Source organism: Zootoca vivipara, chromosome 8 (genome assembly GCF_963506605.1).
Source record: "Zootoca vivipara chromosome 8, rZooViv1.1, whole genome shotgun sequence".
In the NCBI taxonomy this organism is placed as follows: domain Eukaryota; kingdom Metazoa; phylum Chordata; class Lepidosauria; order Squamata; family Lacertidae; genus Zootoca; species Zootoca vivipara.
The window spans coordinates 52,519,068-52,540,110 of NC_083283.1; the positions used below are offsets into that span (position 1 = coordinate 52,519,068).

A 21,043-nucleotide genomic window follows, 5' to 3' on the forward strand; every position below is an offset into this window, starting at 1 on the left:
ATACTTCATTCTCCCCCCCCTTCCCCTGGACCCAGATTCCCTAGATACCTCAGCAAATTCCATATTTCATACCAGTGCCGGACATTTCCAATCAGACCAGCCTAAATTTACATAATTAAACATTTTATCCCACTCCCACCCTTTCCAAAAACTTCCAGCAATATTTTTTAAAGCCACTCTGCTGTCTCCACACTTTCCTTGCTGTTTCCCAACACCCCCCTTCTTCCTTCCCCTCAACCCAGAGCCTTCCCTGCACACCCTCTCTCACTGGGTGTGCAGAGACCCCCCCTCCTGGTTCTCCGTTGGAGAGTTCTTTTTTTAAGTCCAAAACTTGTCCCACATCTCCCAGTCTTCTTCCCACTCTTCTTTGCAATTTTGAAGTTCTTCTAAATTATCATTAATGTCTGTCATTTTTATTTCTTCCTCCGTGTTGTCTGCGCAGGTCAGTTCTCTTCCAGAATCCTTGTCCATATCTCCCTTCGTGTCCTCAAGTCTGTTGTTAATTTGTCGCACTTGTTCATTGTTCTTGACCAGCTGTCCCTTGATGTATAAAAGTTCCAAATAGATCTTTTGGTACTGTAAGTCCTGTACTGATGTTGAGACTGCCATCATCCTTGCTCTCAAATCCCGTGGGAAAACAGCAGATAATAAAACCGGATGTGACAGGTGTCAAATTCCCAGATGGAGTCCATTTTAAGTCCAGTCCTGGCTATTTCGTAAATCCAAATATCAATAACATAGTCTTTTCTTAATAATAGCAAAATATCGATCCATTCACTGCTCTCTCCAGGGACCTAGTTCCAGTCTCCTGGAGGGTTTTAAGAGTCTGATTCTTGGTAAATTAATTACTTCCTCTCTCTTCCCCTGCTGGGGATCAGGTTACTGCTTCACATAACAATCAAAGTGGGAGACCGACTTCCGTTTTTATAATCACCCACCGTGTCCAAATTTTTTTAAAAAAATATTGCCAATCAAGCTTTTTTACTCACGCTGAGTTTTATTTTTTCCTGATCGTTGCTTTTTACGGAAGGAATCCACCGCTCTCTGTGTGAAGACTCGGGACGTCGCTTCTGGAGGTAATGCTGGTGCCCAAAATGGCTCCCGCGACTGCGCTGACTCTCGGGGACTCTGCTGAGCTCCCCGGGCAGCGGAGGAGTCGCGTCAGGAGCTCTGCAGGGCAAATTTGGCCCCCGGGAAGCTCAACCCGGGGTTCTATGGGGATCCGCATGCCCCCGCGGTATTCCCCCCCTCCGCGAATGCCAGAAGCCCCGCAGCTCGGGGCTTCTGCGTCCTCACAACAGCGCAATAGACCGGAAGTCCCAGTTTTAATATGCTTTAACAGATAAACTAGCATAGTAGCAGAAGGCAAAGAAGGTCACTGTGAACATGGGAGGTGCTTTTCAAATTATTGTTAAGTCAACTCAATGGTTTTGGTCATTGAGAGGAAGAGCAAGATGAAGATTGCAGTTTTCATGCTGAACAATGATGGCTGCAATACTCCAAGGCTAGTGTGCAACATTTCACCCGATTTAATTTGGAATTATGTACACAAAATGCTGCTTGTGACATTTGCCTCTGAGCTCTGAGATGGCCCTTCTTAAATGGGACAACAGTAGAATGTGATGGCTACAAGGAACAACAATGGTACTCTTTCCTTTTACATCAGATGAATTATCCAAGGGCTGCAACACACTTGGCCAACATAAATTTAACTTTGCAATGTACCACCGTGAGAGGTGCATAGTTATTTTGATTTAAAGAGATGAACAAAGTCCAGTTCAGAAGCAGGCAGAAGCAGTGTGAAGACTTGACTGTAACTTACAGAGCGTTCAAAATTGTGCAACATTTCATCCACTTTCCCCATCATTTATGTTTTATCATGCTTAAATCAGATGACTATCCTTGCTTTTAATTTCTCTCTGAAAGATCTGATTAAACCCTGCAATGAGTCCTGATTGGAGGCTGCAGATGTGCTAAAAAGGGAGAAAGCCTATTTCCTGCTGAGATTTATTTCTTAAACGTTCAGTCCCATACAGGAGACCACAGTAAAACTGCAGTTTGATAAGAGATGTGTCTTAAAACAAAGGGCTGTAGACAAAGCCTTAAAAAGTTAAACAGGAACATCTTCTTGCTAATGTTTTGCTCAGAAAGAAAGCACTTGGAATCCCAGTGACAACACTGGTTATGTATTGAGAAATTTAGATAGACACATAGCATGAGAACATGGTAAGTTACCTTAATGTTGAGTTAAGTCACTGGTTTATCTAGCTCAGTATTGTCAACACTGGCCAGCAGCAGCTCTCTTTGGCTTTCAGATGGGGGCATTCCCAACTATACATAGAGATGCTGTGAAATGAACCTGGGGCATTCTGCTTGCCAGGCGATTGAGCTACAGTCCTTCCCTTCCCTTGATTTGTTCGCATTGTTACTCAACAGATCAGTGGTGCAAAGTCTCAGCACTCTACAGCTCCCCATGTGGCCCAACAGGCCGTTTAGGCCAAACCACTCCAATCCGCCCTACAGCTGTGAAGTGTGAGGCACATATAACACATTTTTTTTGCAGATGCCAACAATTATGGTGGCTCTTACCAAAGCACCAGATTTTGCAAGTGCAAACGGTCAGCTGATGGTTGATTCTTTCAAAGTGCTGTGTCATCACAGTGATGTCAGTTGACTGACAGGTCGCCAGCCATCCCACCAGTGTGATGTAGTGGTTAAGAGCATTAGACTCGTAATCTGGGGGACCGGGTTCGTGTCTCCGCTCCTCCACATGCAGCTGCTGGGTGACCTTGGACTAGACATACTTATCTGAAGTCTCTCAGCCCCACTCACCTCACAGAGTGTTTGTTGTGGGGGAGGAAGGGAAAGGAGAATGTTAGCCGCTTTGAGACTCCTTAGGGTAGTGATAAAGCGGGATATCAAATCCAAACTCTTCTCTTCTCTTCTTCAATGCTGGATGCATGGAATGGCCCAGTTAAGAGTGTGACCCAGACGCAGTTCTCCACCCCTGCTGCAAACAGATAAATGGCAATTTACAAGAACCCCCTGATTGATTCATTCTACACAAAACAACATTTTCCCTTTTGCCTGGATGTTCTATCCTTACCCATTCTTCAAAAACACATCATAGACTTTATGAGCCCTTATGGCAGTTAAGAGACTTGTGTTACAAGACCGAAAGGACAAATACCCACCATCTACTACTCAGTGCTCAGATCTCACCATCCTTTTCTATCTTCAGACACATGACTTGTACATATCAATATCACTGGACATATGGATATATGTTTAAATTTGAACTGATGGAATATTCTTCTTGATAATGTCAGCTGACAATGTTTCAACTTTTCTTTCTTTTTTGTTATATCTGCAAAATTTAAAAACTTTGCTCTGAATGTCTCTAGATCTAACAATTGGATTGCAGAGGGAATAATCTTTTTATTATTATTATGCATTTAATGTATTTCTAACACAAGATAAATCTTTAGTGAAATTCTCATAGGGGTGATCAGGGTGTTTTATTGTGATTTTCATACTTCCAAGGTGGCTAAGCAGTGCTTTCACTCTACAAATTATTATCCCCCGTGATCTGCACTGCACAGCCTTCCCAAGGGCCCTCCCCTCGTGAAAACCGTGGGACATGTGCGGCTGGGATGTACTGCAAGTGTAGAAGGCAGAGATTCTGTGTGCCCTTTTTTGTTTTCGTTTTTTAGTGAAAGTCTGTTTACTTGCAAAAAAAGTTTTTTAAAAAAACTTTTAAAAAAAGAGAGAGAAAAGAAAGGAATTCCCCTAAGAACAAAAAAAGAAGAAGCAACAAGCACACCAGCCTCACACATTATGTAGACATCCACCCCAGCTTCCCAAATTTAAAACGGAACTTGGGGGAAGACATTGTGAGGAAAGTCCTCCCATGGGACTTTTTCAGATCAGTAAGCGTGAGAAGCCAGGGCGGCTGCAGAACTTTGAAGAAAAGTTGAACGGAAAGAAAAACATGCATTATTCACAGCCCCACGTCAAGAAAGCTCAATCGCATACCCACTAAAATTATAAACACATTCTAATTTGTTCCACACAAGAGGTAGAAAAATGAAAACCTATTTTACAGCCGAAGAAACTTTTTTTTTGGGGGGGGGGATGGAGTGCAGGCTTTGGCATGACACTCAATATTACAAAACACATTTAAGTAAAGCAGCATTCTACCATGGTTATACTCCTTAGGGGTGAGAAATTATGTCAATTACAGTTTCTATCAGTTTCTCATTTTTCTACACTTAAATTCTTCATACTTTGTGGTTTTTTTAAAGAAGTCCTCAAAAAATACATTAACATTACTCCTAATATATGCAGTTTTGCCTAATGCAATTCATTTTTATATTATTTTCACTAAAATTGCATTTTTATGCATACTTTCCTCTCACATATGCATTTTTAACACATTTGTTTCATCAGAGAACTGCACTGAAAACTTCAGAGAAAAGTGTGAATTTTCAAAGATAGCTGTGTTTCTGCTGTGCATTTTTTGGAAAGGGGAGCTTAGATGGGGTTGCACTTTTAATTGGGAGAACCAAATTTCTCTCCCATCTGTAATAATCACAAGTGATATTTAATTCGTTATTTGTTAACTGTATGTCATCCAGCTTTGTGAAGCTAGCTGCTGCCCTCTTTATTTACTATATTTCTCCTCTTTTCTGCATGGAACATTTGCTGTTTGCTCTATTACTGTTGCAATGGATGGATTATCGTCAGATCTGTGGTTTTCACAGAGCAACCCACACATATTTCCTCTGTGCATGGAAATTTCCTCCACAACATGCAGAATATAGCTCATTTTCACAAAAGAACATCAGAACTTGCCATTTGCCTTCTTAAATTAGGAACCCTGACAAAAAGGCAACAGTAACACTATATTGTTTGTTTGTTTGTTTCTCTCTCCTTCCCCCTCTCTTGATTTTTTAAAAAAATCAAAAGCTACATTTTAAAATGAGAGCTAATAAATTTTTGCCCAGGCACCAAAGAGCATAGAAAGATGCTGACTATCTTACCTACTAACTGGCAAACATAGGTTCAGGTAACCACACAAGCAAGCAATTTGAAAATCATTTATCCATAAACCCTAGTGCTAAAATGCTCAGGGAGCCCCAAGGAGCCCCCCCCCTTCGTGCAGCCAGCCTCCAACTCATGGAAAACAACAGAAATGGCATTCGAGGGGGAGCAGATCTGGTTTGGTCATTCCTGTGCTGTTGCCGTCACTACCTTTACATACCTGTTTAGTCAGCCCAGCTTCAGAATGCCTAGTAAGGGCTACATCTTCCCCCCAAAATGCCTCCTACCAAAGTACCCTGCAAAATCTCTTTCTTCCCTCATGGCACTGCTATTAGGACCTTGCCGCACGCACTACTGAGATTACCTGAGCCTCCAGTGATAAAGATGGATGGAGGAGTACGTATGTACCTGTTTCTTCAGAGGGGGTGCAATTTTGCAAACCCTTGGAGAATCAATGACAACTCCCAGACCTAGGAACCGCTCATCGCCTTCTTTTTAGGATTCAGTCTCAGTATGTTGGTCCTCATCCACTGCATCTAGGCATCAGTTCAAAAACAGTCGCAGCCTTTCCAGATTCAGACGGCAGTATTCTCTGAACCCGGCCCTGTACGTAGGCCATACTTGCTAGGGCTGTCAGAAGTTGTAGATCAGCAACATCTGGTGGGTCAAAGGTTCCTCACACCTGATATATGGGATACTTGGAAAGGGCATAACCAGAATATTTTAGCAAATTAGAAGTGATTTTGGAGGAAGCTTTATTTCAGTTCCTAAAACTTGTTAAAAAATTCAAAAGTGCTTTCAATTTATGTACCAATCCAAAATTAGTTGGGGGAGGTCACCCATCCCTCATTTATTTAGAGCCATAGGGTAAGAATCTAAAATATAAATCTAAACAGCTCCTAAACACACAGATGACACAGACATTTCCCTCCATTTTTAAACCTGCTCTCTTCTGAGAAGCATCACTCTTGCAGTGATTTTCTCGGGTTTCTTCCATAGTGCTTCACATTTCCTCAAGCACACTTTTCTAGAAGTACTTTTAACAACCCAATGTGACAAAAACCTAGATCTAGGTGCAACACATTTTTTTCAGCTGCCTCAAAAGACATTTTACAATATCCCTCCAAGACCTTTCTTCTCATTTAACACACTATTTTATTAGTTTCCACTTACCTCACCGTATGAGAAGGACGGTGAAAGAAGCGAAAGCTGGAGTGGGAGGAGGGGATAAAGAGGTAACACTTATGGTTTCTAGTTATTTGGCATGCAACCCCCCCCCCCCAAAGAAAAGCCATGAAAGTAGCATATGGATTTGCAGTTGATGTTTGTTTTGTCAGAACATAGGGATGGCGAACATCTGAGACAGAACTGCCTGCTGGAGAATCAAAGGAGAGCTAACTATTATGTGGCATTGTTGCTATGGACACCAGTGATTCAAAACCTACTCTGGACAGATCCAAGGCAGGCACACAATACTTAATACCCCTGAAAGGATTCTTAGTCAGAGACACTTTGTACTCTAAAGCCACTTGGAACATAATAAAGGGAGGCTGCACTTCATTTTTTTTAGAAGAATATGGAGATTTAAAATATAATTTATGTTAAAAGTGAGACCTTCATAAACCTCTTTAAAACCTAAATGAGAGCATGAAGGAAGATGAGTTTTATGCTCCCTTGGTACCTTGACTCAAAAAGTCTCCATTTTGCCAAAAGGTGAACTAGAGGACTGTTTACAAAGGAAATATTGTATTAAAAATATACACTAGTCAGTTCTATATGAATGCTGCCCATGTACTTATTCTGCCTGTTCTTTTTCATTTATTCATCATGAGCTGCATATCAGAGCACACACAACTCTAGCTTGTCGTCTCATTGCATGTTCTATCACCTCAAAATGCTAGTTTTTGCTGTGGAGAATCAGGATGCTAAAAGGTTCCACCACTGTTTGGTATACACGTGGGGAGGGCCTGGCATGTGAGAAACCCCACAAGCAGGATTCAAGCATATTCTTCCCTCCTATGGTTTCCAGAAAATGGTATTCAGAAGCATCACTGTCTTCAACTGTGGCGGAAAAGCACAGCCATTACAGCTAGTAACCATTGATAGCCCTCTCCTCCATGAATTTATCTAATTTAACTAACCACAGCTTCACTGAATGTCCATGAGTTCTAGCACTATGAGAAAAAACTTTTTCTATCCACTTTCTCCATGCTACTTCTAACCACTTCTATCATGCTGCCTCTTGCTCAACATTTCTCTAAACTAAAAACGTCTCAAACACTGCAGCATTGCTTCATAGGGGAATAACTTCATCCTTTTGATACCCCCCCCCCCGGGTTTCCCTTTTCTGAAATGAATTTAAATGGATCTATGGTGGAACAAGACATGATGTTAGCATTTTGCAGCCCAAACCTTTCTGAAAGCCTTTGGCTAGTACTGATCTCAGTGGCTTTTCAGTATCTGCTTCATGAGGGAGAGGTAACAGCCTCAGTACATTTCCTTCCGTATCGAGGCTGAATCACTGTACAGTAGCAGCCAAGAGGCAGTCCTCTTTTTCTCACTGCAAGTGATAGTGCCAATCAACATTTTGGTGACATCTTTATTTATACAAGTTCAGACATTGTGAAAAAAATGTTTTACATCATTTATATTATAAGTGCTATGCCTCCTTATATATGATTAATAATACACTTCAGCTGAAGAGCAGCATGTCTTCTAAAAGCAAACATGTGTAAGACACTGCAAAAAAGTGTGTGTAAAATATATCAAAAATAAAAATATAATGTACATCGTTAAAAATCCATGCTTTATATTCCATTCTTTCATTTGCCTCTTATAGCACTAGAACAGGGTTGCCACATTTTGTGCAAGTTTCTGTGGCACAGGATCCTCAGTACAAAGAATTAACATAATTCTTTAGTAGTAGATTTCTTCCACTCAGTGGATTTAAGATTCCATTTGGGTTATGGTGTCCTTCAAAAGGGGAGGGAACCAGCTCTGCAACACTGCTTGGCATTTGGTTAGCTACTGAGAAGCTGTACAAGGGCTTCCAGGCATTTGAAATAATAGTCATCTTGCTGGTTTTCTTCTTGTTGCTGAAGAGCTGAGAGAGAGAGAGAGAGAGAGAGAGAGAGAGAGAGAGAGAGAGAGAGAGAGAGAGAGAGAGAGAGGAGTGAACCGCACACATCACATCAGGAGTTTGCAATTTATCTATTTGATAATTAAAGGTAACAATAAAAAGGCAGGTCCTTCTAACCTTTTGTATGTTTTTTTAAAGCAACAATCAGGGCAGAAGTTCTATTAAGCCTTTAGTTTCAGAAAGCATACTACCATAATGGGTTTATAGCAGCACATGCCAGATCATTGATTTATCAGGCTCATTGAGGTAGGTCTACATTGATTAGAGAGGCTGGGGGGTTCCCACCCCTAGCCTACACAAACTAGCAGCTACTCTCCGGGGTTTCAGAAAGTGAGGGCTTACCAACCTTGCCTGATGCCAGAGACCGAACCTGGCGCCTTTCCCAGGCAAAGCATATGTTCTAGTACCAAGCTAAACTCTTCCCCAAATCGGCCAACGATAATTTTATATATACTAATGCTGGAAATCATATTTGAGAGCATACTGGCTCCCTTGATCAAACTCTACTTTAGGCAGAGCTCTCAAAAGCAGGCTCTGTGAAAATGTTTATGGAAGGAACTTTGGTCTAGTGGAGGCTCCCACTAGAGTCCCCACAACGGGACTTAAGCATTACCTCTCATGCTTCTCCAGTGGGCAACCCAACCCTACAGAGAAGGCTTCCATGTCCACTAAGGGAAGCTTAGAAAGGGTCTAACCCAGGCATCCCCAAACTGTGGTCCTCCAGATGTTTTGGCCTACAACTCTCATGATCCCTAGCTAACAGCTAACCAGTGTTGGGGAATATGGGAAATGTAGTCCAAAACATCTGGAGGGCCGAAGTTTGGGGATGCCTGGTCTAACTCAGTCTGGGTCTTTCGCAGAATTAAACTTAATATGCTCATGACATGCAAGATTTTAAAAGGGTAATTTTGACTGTGCCTTTTCTCTAAGATTTTAGGCAATATGCAATGGGGGAAAGCTACGGCAAGTATACAGATATATCCAATATTCAGTTCTAACACACTAATCTAAGCTAGTTACAGGTAGGTAGCCGTGTTGGTCTGCTGTAGTCGAAACAAAATAAAAATATTCCTTCCAGTAGCACCTTAGAGACCAACTATGTTTGTCATTGGTATGAGCTTTTGTGTACATTTCACAGGTATCTGAAGAAGTGCGCATGCACATGAAAGCTCATACCAATGACAAACTTAGTTGGTCTCTAAGGTGCTAATGGAAGGATTTTTGTTGTTGTTGACATTGCTGCAAACCTGTGTGCACTTCCTTCTGGAGCAAGCTCCATTGAACTCAGTGGGATTCATTTACAATAGTACTGCATACTATGTGTTTGTTTCTGTGGTCCACACTGAATATTGATGAGCTGTTTGCAAAACAATTCCCGCATCAGCTGCTACTCCTTTTGAGATGGAAAACCAAATTTTCTCCGTTAAAAACGTACTTTTCTTGACTGAAAGGAAGGCGTCGTCTATTCTTCTTTTTATTGATGGGTTCTTCAAAGTCACTTTTGCCTGTAGCACAAAGAAAGAATAATCCAATGACTGTATTAACTCCCCCATGCCGATGCTCTTAAGATCATTCCTTCTTCTTGGCAGTCATTTATTGGCAGCAGGCCACAAAGCTATGACATTCAGAAACTTAAAAATGCAACATATGAGCACACCATTGTGCATTCACTGTGGGGCAGGGGGGGGGGGAAGAGACCAGAGTTCAATGAAATACAGCCAATAAAAGGAGCCACAATCTCCCTGAACATGGCTGTTTGCAAAGCTCAGCATAACAGAAAGTTCCTTTTTGAATATTAAGATGCTGTGTGACACACTTGCCAACTTCTTGCTGGGTGGTGCTGGAACGAGCATAGGGCTGTCTGTTACACGGCAATAAGGAGTGTATTTTAAAACCATGCATCACATAACCTACAAGAAGATGCATTATGTTGCCATTTATCAGTGATAATTTGATGCATTATGCACTTCGCAGCTTGCATGCAGAGGCTGAGAGTGGAGGAAGAATACGTGCTTTCAGAAACAGACAACCATTTCCTTATTAAAAGCATTAGGAGTTCCATTAAGTGTAATTGGGTGCAGAACAGAAATGTTTTTTCACACTCTGGCATAAACAGGAAAACGGAACCCAGAACAGGGTTCTGAAAACAGGTAATTGCAATACTTAGTTCTCAAGGATTCGGTAAGCTTCAGGGGTGCTTAACAGGTGGGGGTGTAATACAACCACAGAGCTGAAGAAATTATTAAAGTGCTCTACACTTCTGCATCGATCAAACTTCATGAAGCTTTAGAGAGTTTGAAATGGCAATCTTAACCTGATTAGCTGCCATGCAGTGGATGCTTTCTTGGAGATCACTGACCTGGTTTTCCTTAAACTTGGGCCAATGGCTTAAGGTGCATGATGCTAAGGAATACTCACAAAGACTCCAACTTCTCAGGAAGAAGTTGTCAGAAACAAAATGGCCCTAGGACCAGTTTCTGTGAGAAGGCAGTTTTCAGTATGGCTGGGATTAAAGCATCCCACACACTACCATGTTTCCCCGAAAGTAAGACACTGTCTTGTATTTATTTTTCCTCAAGAAGACACACTGTGGCTTATTTTCAGGGGATGTCTTATTTTTATTACGCGTCCAGCCTCTCCTCTTCCTTGGCACCCTCCAGAACCGCGCCTATCACTATGTCTTATTTTTGCGGTATGGCTTATATTGCACAAATGCTTAGGGCTTATTTTATGGGTATGTCTTATTTCCGGGGAAACAGGGTAGTTCTACTGTACTGGCAGGGCAAGGATGGATGGATGGATAGGGTAAACACTGGGAAGCTAACTGGTAGGCAGAAGATAAGCACCCTTGGGGAAAGATTGTAAATATGGCAGTAGAATAAAAAGAGAAAGTGGGATACAGGCTGAATGGAAATAATCCCAGTGTAAGACTTGTTATTTCACAGGAATAAGGAATTTAACAAATGTCAAGATTACATCCTGTGCTTTTATGCAAAACACAGAAATGAAGAATTTCTCCAACTGTGGCCTCTCTCATTATAGCAGCATGTTGATTGGCAATCCAAAGGGGTCATTGACTTGGGGGTGCTAAATATCATGTATTAATGAATGAAGACCTGCCCTGCCAATGTTGCTGCAAACTTGCATTTTTAAAAATGATGTACAGTGGTACCTCTACTTACGAATAACTCGACTTACGAATGTTTCTACTTACGAATGGAGCTCTGCCCGCCATCTTGGATGCTGTTTAGATAGGATTTTTTTTCTACTTACGAATTTTTATATAGGGTTGCTACGACTTACAATTTTTTTCTCCCAATGCATTCCTATGGGATTCGACTTACTTTTTTTTTTACTTACGAATGTGCGTTCAGAACGCATTAAATTCGTAAGTAGAGGTACCACTGTACAGTCTTATTGACCATACTAATAAAAAGGTAAGATATATAATGTAAAACATAAGAAAAAGCTACAGCGCTTTGGTAAATACATGTCAAAAGAGAGACATCCAGTCTTTTTTACAACAAAAAACCAAAACACTAACCTTCTGATAATTGTGAAGCAAAGCCCAAAGTGCAGATGCTCCCATTCTTCGAGCTACAGGATTATCACTTTCTAGACAGTCAGATAGCAGCGCAATGGCTTTATCTACAAGGAAGACAAAAGACCACACATGCACCTAACAAAAGGACATTATATCATCATTTCAGCTTCTCCAGTTCATTCCCCTGGATAATTTGTCTCTTTTTTTTCTCTGGTAAATATTACAACTGTACGTACAGTAGGTTTATATCATCAGAATAATTTATTTTCAACTAAACACTCCTGACTTCTGCCATTAGAAAGTGTTCTTTGTAAAAATAAATCTGAATTAAATTTCATGTAAAGCCAAGAAACTGCAGGTATCTTAATTACAAAGCAGACACTCTAATTAGTTAGGAGACCCAAAAGTCTTCAAAACACTTGGCATTCCATTATCACCATGTTCAGAATATTAGGATTCTGTTCAATTTATATTTAAAGCAGATTATGGAGCTGAATAATCATTGCCTAAGAAAGGTTTCCAAGTATGAAAGTACTGCTCTGGTTTGCCAGAAGTGGCTTTGTCATGCTGGCCACATGACCTGGAAGCTGTATGCTGGCTCCCTCGGCCAATAACGCGAGATGAGCGCCGTAACCCCACAGTCGGCCACGACTGGACCTAATGGTCAGGGGTCCCTTTAGCTTTATGAAGGTAATTGTAGATCGAAACTGTTAAGAGTTCTGTTAGAAAGTAGCATAGCTTCCTTTGTTGCCCCCTCCCCCCACAAGAAACCTTGCAACATATAAAAATTCTGTTTCATTGCTGTTGTGTCCACTACATGTGTGTACACACATGCACACCATATGATCACAAAATATGTGCAGGTTTCTTATGTATCCATTGAAAGGGAGGAAATAGCTGGGGCCTAATTTGCAGTGACGTAAGAATGCTTTTTCCATTAAAATGCTAACCCCTATCTAGGCACAATTCAAAGTGACTATCTATGACAGGCATAGGCAAACTCAGCCCTCCAGGTGTTTTGGGACTACAACTCCCATCATCCCTGACCACTGATCCTGTTAGCTAGGGATGATGGGAGTTGTAGTCCTAAAACATCTGGAAGGCCGAGTTTGCCTATGCCTGATCTGTGAAGTCCTAAACAGCTGAGGACCAAGTTATATGAAGGACTGTCCTGTACCACTGCCTTTCCTAACCTTGGGTCCCCAGATGTTATTGAAATACAACCCACCCACCTCCCCTCCTTGAACACTGGACTATGGTGGCTGAGGTTGATGGGAGTTGTAGTCCCAACAACATCCAGGGAACGGAGGTTGGGAAAGACTGTGGTAGAGGACAGTCCATATTATCACAAGAGCCTGCCTAGTCATTCTTTAAATAAATTATTTGTTGGCATGCCACAGCATATGAGAAATTTATTTCAGGAGTGCCCTGGCCAACTCCCTGCACAGACTGGAACAGTGTGCTCTAGAGTTCCAAAATGCTTACATTACCAACTGTATAAATTAAATTAAAACAAAGTTCTCAATCGAGTTTAATCATATCTAAAATCTTATGGTTAATATATATGGCAATTTACCATTACCATAAAATAGCATAGCTGTATCATGGCAACACTCTAAACAAAACAATCAGTACCTACCATTAGCCAGTATCTTGGATTTGTTGGCTGGATTAAAGCAAGTGTTGTGCAGAATCAGAAGAATCATATATGGATGACTTCGGTGTTTGTACTTGGTCATCTCTATAAGCTGGTCTAAGCTACCATTCAGCTTCACAATCATTTGCTGCCCATCTTCTCCAAATGATAAATTCAAGAGGAGTTTCAGCCAAGCGACAGCCAATGGACCAAGGCTTTTGTTTCCTCCTTTTGGCAATGACAGTGACAAAAAGTTCTGCAGAAAGTTACTCTGGAATATGACAGGGGCAAAAGCATACCACATTATTGAAGAACACCATTTCACAGTTCTTCTGTGAAACACATTTCCTCCCTCAAATAAGCTGTTTCTCCAGAACCTTTGATCTAGAAACACTGTTCTGCAGTTTTGATAAATTAGCTCTCTTCCTCCCAAGTGACCCTTCAAATTGTAGCATATTTTCATCTATTGCTTCAGCCTGACCATCGCTTCAGTGAATGACCTCAGCCTACACAAAACAGAACAGAGTGAACGTACCATTTGCCCAAACTTCCTGAAATTATGAAAAATTCAACACTAGCCCAAAACTAAAACGCTGTTTTCATAAGATATTAATAATGCAGTCAGTAAAAATAAATAAATAAAATCCTCCTCTTCCTACATTGTTCAGTCAACCCAGTTTATGCATTGTAATCTGGAAACGTTATTGCCATCAGATGTGAGCTATACTCAACCCTCATGGCAGACAAGTGTCATTAAGCAGGTGATTAGTACATACTAATTTAAGACATAGTTACTTCAGCAAGCTTTCATATGAATCATTATTTTTTAAATAACTTTCTGATCAGCTGACCCATTTTTGTATTTCTGCTTCTTTAATTTATTCTGTTGCATTTCATTTGACATTCTGTAAACTAGACATTTCTGCTAGAAATCAAGCAATAATACTAATAACAAAGTCAAAAGTAGTTTTAAGTGTGGAATGCTGTACTATGCCAACCAAATTATTGAGACCAGAAGGAAGGACACAATCAATTCCCATTTCTGTTCTGCTTGATGGGCAAAAGGAATAGGGACTATATTTCCTTGTTCCACTCATTGTCTTGCTCTAAGAAGCAGTAAAGATCGTGAGCTCAGCAATGAGGGAGGGAATTGTCCTAATGATTAAGTGCTTTATAGTTTCCAACAGCGTTCATCAAGCATAAGCAGGAAATTACTGTATTATTCAAAAAAGAATTATTGCATCAAAGCAAGCCAATCATTTCTGGAAAAAGGCACATCCCATGCTTTTCATTTTTGAGATAACAATACTGACTCTTTTTTTTAAAGCAGCAAAGAATGTAAATGAAGATCAAAGGATAGAGGCCCACCTTTCCACAAAAAAGCAATGTTGACACATGACAAAGTATATTGACAGTGCATATAATTAATGTCTAAATGTACTGGAGCTGTATGCAAATATTATCCTAATTATTTCACTTTACGATGTGCAACATAGAAAAACTGGTGAGTAGGGTACAGCAGTTGAAACAGCAGCTAGGAGAACATCGTGCACGATATAGCAATGAGGGAGCAATCCTATAACAAGATCTTCCAGGATAAGGGTCCATTAATTTCAATCCATTAATTTCAATGGATTTCAATCTACACTGACCAAAGTCAGGGGCATAGGAAAGGAGGGCAGTCCGACCCAGGTGCCATCATGGAGGGAGGGGGTGACAAATTATCAAGGAACAATTACTTGCCTTGCTGGGGCAGTTCATAATTTTTTTTAAAAAAAAGCCTGTTCCAAAGGTCTTACCTTACTACACTAGGGATTATATAGCTATATATGAAATTTCATGCATATCAGTTAATATCTTTACCTCCACGAAAATAGCTGTTTACATGGCCATTTTCCTATGTCTTGAAGGCTGAAATTTCAATTCAGTGGAGCAAGGTCAAGATATTTACTGATATGCATGAAATTTCAGATACAGCTATATAATCCCTAGTGTAGTAAGGTAAGACCTTTGGAGCAGGCTTTTTTTTTAAAAAAAAAGACTAGATTGCTGCTGTGCAGTCCTGTTTTTGAAATAAATGTTTTCCTTTTCATATAATACAGAGCATGGTGAAATCACAATAAATAAAACCTCCCCTTCAGTAGTTTCAAGCACTACTACAGGTTCCACATAATGTCTGTACTGCATCATTTGCTGTGACAGCACCTGCACTTTGGAACTACCCGCCTATTTACTTGATTTTACTGCTGTGGTGTTTTTTTTGTTTTGGTAAACCACTTTGCAAGTTTTTTTAAAATAATTTTTAAACAATAAATATAAATAAAGTAACACAAGCCAAAACACAAGCCATCCTGTAGATTTAAGTTTCCGTCCATAGTCGCCTACTTGTTATCAGAGGCCCAGAATCCACATTCCTTTGTAAGAAAATATGAAATAACCATTTTTGCGGGGGTGGTGGTGGTGGTGGAATCAAAACCGGGGGGGGGGGGGCAAGAAATTTTCCGCACCAGGTGCCACCTGACCTTCCTAAGCCTCTGAGCAAAGTAAGTTGAATACAACCCATAGTCTTTAAATTAGGCTTATATGCAAAATCAGTAACTAAATTATGCCTATACTATTAAGTCTTTTCTTTTTTAAAAAAATAAATAAATAATGTCCTGTGGCAAAAAAAATCATGTATTGTTCGTGTTGTTGTTTTGTTTTGTTTTTTTGCAAATTGTCATAACCAACAATTAAATTACATGGATGAATAATAGAAAAGAGCTTTTTTTTCAAAACTTTTTGTTGTTGCTGATGATAACGTTATCATCTTACAATCCCTATATGTGGGCTTTTGAGGAATGTTGAGCACTAATATACTGCTTTTTCACCTTAAACCACAGCTTGAAATAAACAAACTATGGTTTAATGTGATGTATGAACCAAGCCTATGTTTGCTATGCCTTTTCCCATACTGATCCTCCAATTCATCAGCCTAAGCTTCATTCTTCTGTTCACAATTTTTTGCTTGGTTCGGACCACATAAGTGTCTTAACATCTTAAAACCAAGTGAAACCAAGTGCGAAACCAAGTGCAAAACCTAAACCTCTTTGTGAAGTTTAGAAATAAAATGTATGCCTACCTTCTGAAGAACACCCTTGCAGTCATGAGATACAACAGCGTTAGCCAGAAGATTAAAGGTCATCTGCTGGATTGTGCTGTTCTCGGCTGGGGTTTGGGCAGCCAACTTCACAATGCTATGCATTAGGGAGTTTCCAGCTGCTGTTCGTTGGACTGTTTGAAGAGGAGACAATCCACTGCTTGCCAAACACAGAGAACCACAGCCTTCAAAGATGGAACCACAGTTGCATTTAACCATCAGGAAAAACATATACATAGTTTCCATAAATACATGTATCCTTTTTTTTGTATAAAAATGTAATCTTATCAATTTCATTATTACTTATGAAATATGTATTTTTGAAACAACATACCAAGACCTATGAATGAACCATTAAAGTATTTATACAGCCTTTTTTTTTAATCAGCTTTCTACTAAGATTATTGTAAGTTGATTAGAGAAGAAAATTTATTCTTCAAGCTTCTTCTCAATAGGAAGTACAGTATATTAAATTTGGGTCAGTTAAAATGACCAGAAATGGTTCATGCAAGTAGATATCTAGATACACCTCCATACAATAGAGAATTACAAATAGGATATTTAGTTTTCATGAATAATACTGGTGATTGTGCAATGTTTCTATCACATTTGCTTTTATTTACTTTCTTCAGGTTAGAAGTATTCAGACAGTCCATGGACCAATAATACTATATTTAAAATGTCTAGATGTCTATGTGGGTTTTGCGTGTCAAGACCCCGCAACCACCCCCTCAAGAAGGAATAAAACACTAGGACACAAGATATAAGGTTAATGTTATTGGGAAAATTTAGGCCACAACTTCATTGGTTACAGAATGTGAGCGGTATTTGGCTTAGGCATTGAGTAGACCAGGCTATATCTGACTCCTGCCCATGGTGCAGGTAGTCTGGTAGGGTAAACCCCGGTAGGGGGAGCCCCGTCAATGCAAACCAACTCGAGCTCACCCCTGGGTTCCCGGAAGGGTCGTGGCACGGCCCTAGCCCTGCCCCGGGCTTCAGAAAAGATCCACACCCCCGGATTCCTTTAATGGAATACACCTACGCATGGAGGGGCAGGCAATGGCGAGGCCTCCCCTCCCCCATCAGGAGGTCACCCAATGCCACACCAAGAGGGAGCCTCTCAGCTCTCGCAGCAGCTTAAACAGGGCCCTGATTGGCTGGCCGTTGATGACGTGGCCGAGATCCCCCCGGGCGGGGTGGAACAATGTTCACGCCCCCCGGAGGGGAGGGGGCGGTCACGTGATCCACCGCAACTCCTCCCTGCCGGCCGGCAGAGCAGATTAACAGGATTCCAAGAACAAATCGTATTCAGTTTTTACAAGATGGTCCTTCAGCACAACATTGCTGTTTGTTCTTGCCTCCTGTTTCAAGGGATTCAGCCAGCTGCTTCCCGCAAGCAGGGCATTCCATCACATTCCCACTGTTTCCAAAATCACTCTTCCCAATAATTTGTGGCTGCAAAACGTGATCAGTCCTCATCAGGCTACTTTGTCCTCTTAAGGTTTCTTCCCCCACCTGCAGGGTTCCCCGCAGCATGCTGATATTTCCCTTCTCCTGTTTCATTGGCCCCAAGTCCTTTTGGCACTCATCCCCCAAGTTTGGTATTACGGTGGAGGGAGCAAATCCTGATTTTCAAAAGTAGCACTGGAGGTGGAGAACAAGTGCTTTTACAATTGCATAATTATACAATTTACTGCCAGAATATGTAGTAATGGGATTAGACATTAGAGAATGGATATCCCAGATGCTGGGGCAGCTAAATGTTCTCAATGTCCAGAGGCAGTTGTCAGGTGCTGGGGACAAACTGGGGTGGGTGGGTGGGTGGGTGATGTCTTCATGCCGTTTGTGAGTATTCCTGAGACACCTCTGCATTGCCACTGCCGAAAACATAATTTAGACTAGGTGGAAAGTTGGCCCAATCCAATCTTAAGTGCATTTTGGATAAAGCATATATTAATGCAATCTACAAATTTTATTAGTGGCAAATATAATTTATCTTCATAAAACGCTTGACATAAAGACATTAATAATTTTCCACCGTCAAATCTTGGAAATCTAATCACGTAAAGCCTGTTAAATAAAGAGCTGCAAAGATGAGCCACTTGAGGCTTCATTGAGAGGCAACAAATAAATTGAAAACATAATAAGACTTCTTAAAGAGATCACACCCACTTACTTTTTGTACTGTTTGAGCATGAACATTGTTTAATTATAACCCAAACAATTTAGGATGCTGAAACTCACTATTAGTGGTTTCTTGCCCACACAAGGGTCCTTCTGTGCTTTGTAAGAGATTCTCTTTTTAACTGGTAACTGCCCCCACAGTACTCCTCAAATCAGTTTAGAATAAGCAGAGCAGTTTCTGCATCCCTTTCCTTGAAACCTGAAAGCCTCTCAAGTTATTCCCAGCCAAATTGACCCCTGGTGTACCTCTGGATTTCAGGAGAACTGAGAAAACTACATTTCCTAATTGCTCCTGATGCTTGGCTTCCTACCACAGCAGTATCAAGCCCTGGAAGGGTGTGAGGGGGAAGACAACACACAGAGAACCATATCTCTCCTTCCCACAACCAGTAAACTGGTGGGTAGTTGGGGACTTATAGATGGGTAAGATAGAGCTGGAGCGAAGTTCTTTTCTTAAGCAAATTAAAATCCAAGCCAGAGAAGAACCCAAGGGTCACAATACTCAGCTCATATTTAAGATGAGCATTTTGAGTTGCCAAGGAGTTATAAAATTCAGAGACATCTCTAGTAGCAATGGTTTTACACTGGTGCACTTTTGCACAGGAAAGGTCCCAGAATATGCCTTGAGGAATGTAATTTGGCTTAATGTATGAATAAAAATTGGTTTGCAGACATAGGCTCCTACCCATGGCCATGACCCTAAATGCTACTGCAAGCATGCTTAAGGTAATGGTCTGCCCAGTTGAATTGAATTATTTTCTTTGAATATGCTCTGCTGCATTACAGTCTGTGTTTGAGTGTCCTCTCAGTTTAGTTTGAAAAACTGAAGGCTGTTGTTTGATAACATAAGTCTAAAGCCCACCTCAGGCATGCAGAACCTTGGACATGCACAGCTCTTCATAGCAATGTCTAGATAGATAATTTAAATTGACGTAATGTTTTATAAGACTACCAGGAAATTAGAGCTACTGCTGTAATGATGTGCATAGAAACCAGTCTTCAGAATCTATTCACAACAGACATGTAAGGCTGTGTGTCTTAAGATTTCAATTGATGTTACTGTATTTTGTATGTTGCTGAATTGTTATGATAGCGTGGTTTATTTAATATATAAAAGGCAAGGCTGTTTTTAAACATAAATGCATTCCCCTTCTATGACAAGAGATCAGCATCAAATTTTCCACTCTTCCCAATCACACTTTCAATTTATACTCATACAAAAGTTGTTGTAAATAGAAATATAAGCATTAACCTCATAGATACTAATTATAGGTTAATGTGGAAAACTGAAACACAGGAGATAAGAGTTCCTCATTCATATACTGCAGATTCACTGAGCGCATGAACTCATCATCCACATTAGAAAGTCAATGCTGCTATATGCAATGAAGTTCACTGTCCTTCTCCTCAAAACAATAGATGTCTGAAACTTTCATAGCCTGGGTTTCCTCCTATTCCAAAGCTATGCAGACGCCTAATCGTGGTACTCTTATTTCCTGTAATGTAAAACCTAGCCATGCTAGGTGTAGGCATTTAATTTAGCAAAAATTATTTGGCTCTCCATACAAGTTCAGTCACTGGACATCTCAAAAAAGTCTTATCAAAGGTATTGGTGATTGACAGAAAATTTGGTTGTTGAACAGAATGTACTTATGGGTGCTGTGTAGACACACTGTGCATATACCCCGTTTCTCCAAAAAAATAAGACATGGCCATAAAATAAGCTGTAGCAGGATTTTTAAGTATTCAAGGAATATAAGCCATACCCTGAAAATAAGACATAGTGATAGGCGCAGCAGCAATGCCGGCCGCGGCAGGAGGAAGAGGAAAAAAATAAGACATCCTCTGAAAATAAGCCATAGTGTGTGTTTTTTGAGGAAAAATAAATATAAGACGGTGTCTTATTTTCGGAGAAACACGGGTACTACTATTTTTGTGCCTATTCCTAAAACAAACAAACAAACAAACAAACAAATATTGCTATGAGAGGAGAAAATGGGTAGAAAGAAAGAATAAATGATGTCAAAGGGTAGCCATATTATATACAAACACAGGGCCATATTCAACTAACTTTTACACATAGTAAGCATAGCTGCCAAGTTATCCCTTTTTTAAAGGGAAATTCCCTTATGCTGAATAGGCTTCCTCGTGAGAAAAGGGAAAACTTGGCAGCTATGATAGTAAGACCTACTGAAATTAATGATCATTTGGTCCATAAATTTCAATGGGTCTACTCTCAGCAAAAGTTAGTTGACCCAAAGTTAGCTGATGAAACAATCTCCCTGCATGCTATTGTGGGGTTCTCCCAACCCTCCAAAGTGGAGGGGGGGGCGAGAAGGGGAGGGCCTGTTGCACTAG

At 40.6% G+C, this 21,043-nt stretch overlaps 1 protein-coding gene across 2 annotated transcripts in view; it reads right to left on the reverse strand.

The window, feature by feature from the left end:
* Window positions 1-303: 303 nt before the first annotated feature.
* The window catches only part of RTTN (rotatin), a 116,748-nt gene continuing 96,008 nt past the window's right edge, over window positions 304-21,043 (reverse strand). For both annotated transcript variants that reach the window (XM_035124661.2, XM_060277923.1), the window contains 5 exons: window positions 16,484-16,686; window positions 13,366-13,633; window positions 11,727-11,830; window positions 9,618-9,687; window positions 304-8,146 (listed from right to left, as the gene is read on the reverse strand). In XM_035124661.2, the coding sequence (XP_034980552.1) occupies window positions 8,064-8,146; window positions 9,618-9,687; window positions 11,727-11,830; window positions 13,366-13,633; window positions 16,484-16,686 (728 nt within the window). In that variant the 3' untranslated portion in view covers window positions 304-8,063. The remainder of the gene's footprint in view (window positions 8,147-9,617; window positions 9,688-11,726; window positions 11,831-13,365; window positions 13,634-16,483; window positions 16,687-21,043) is intronic.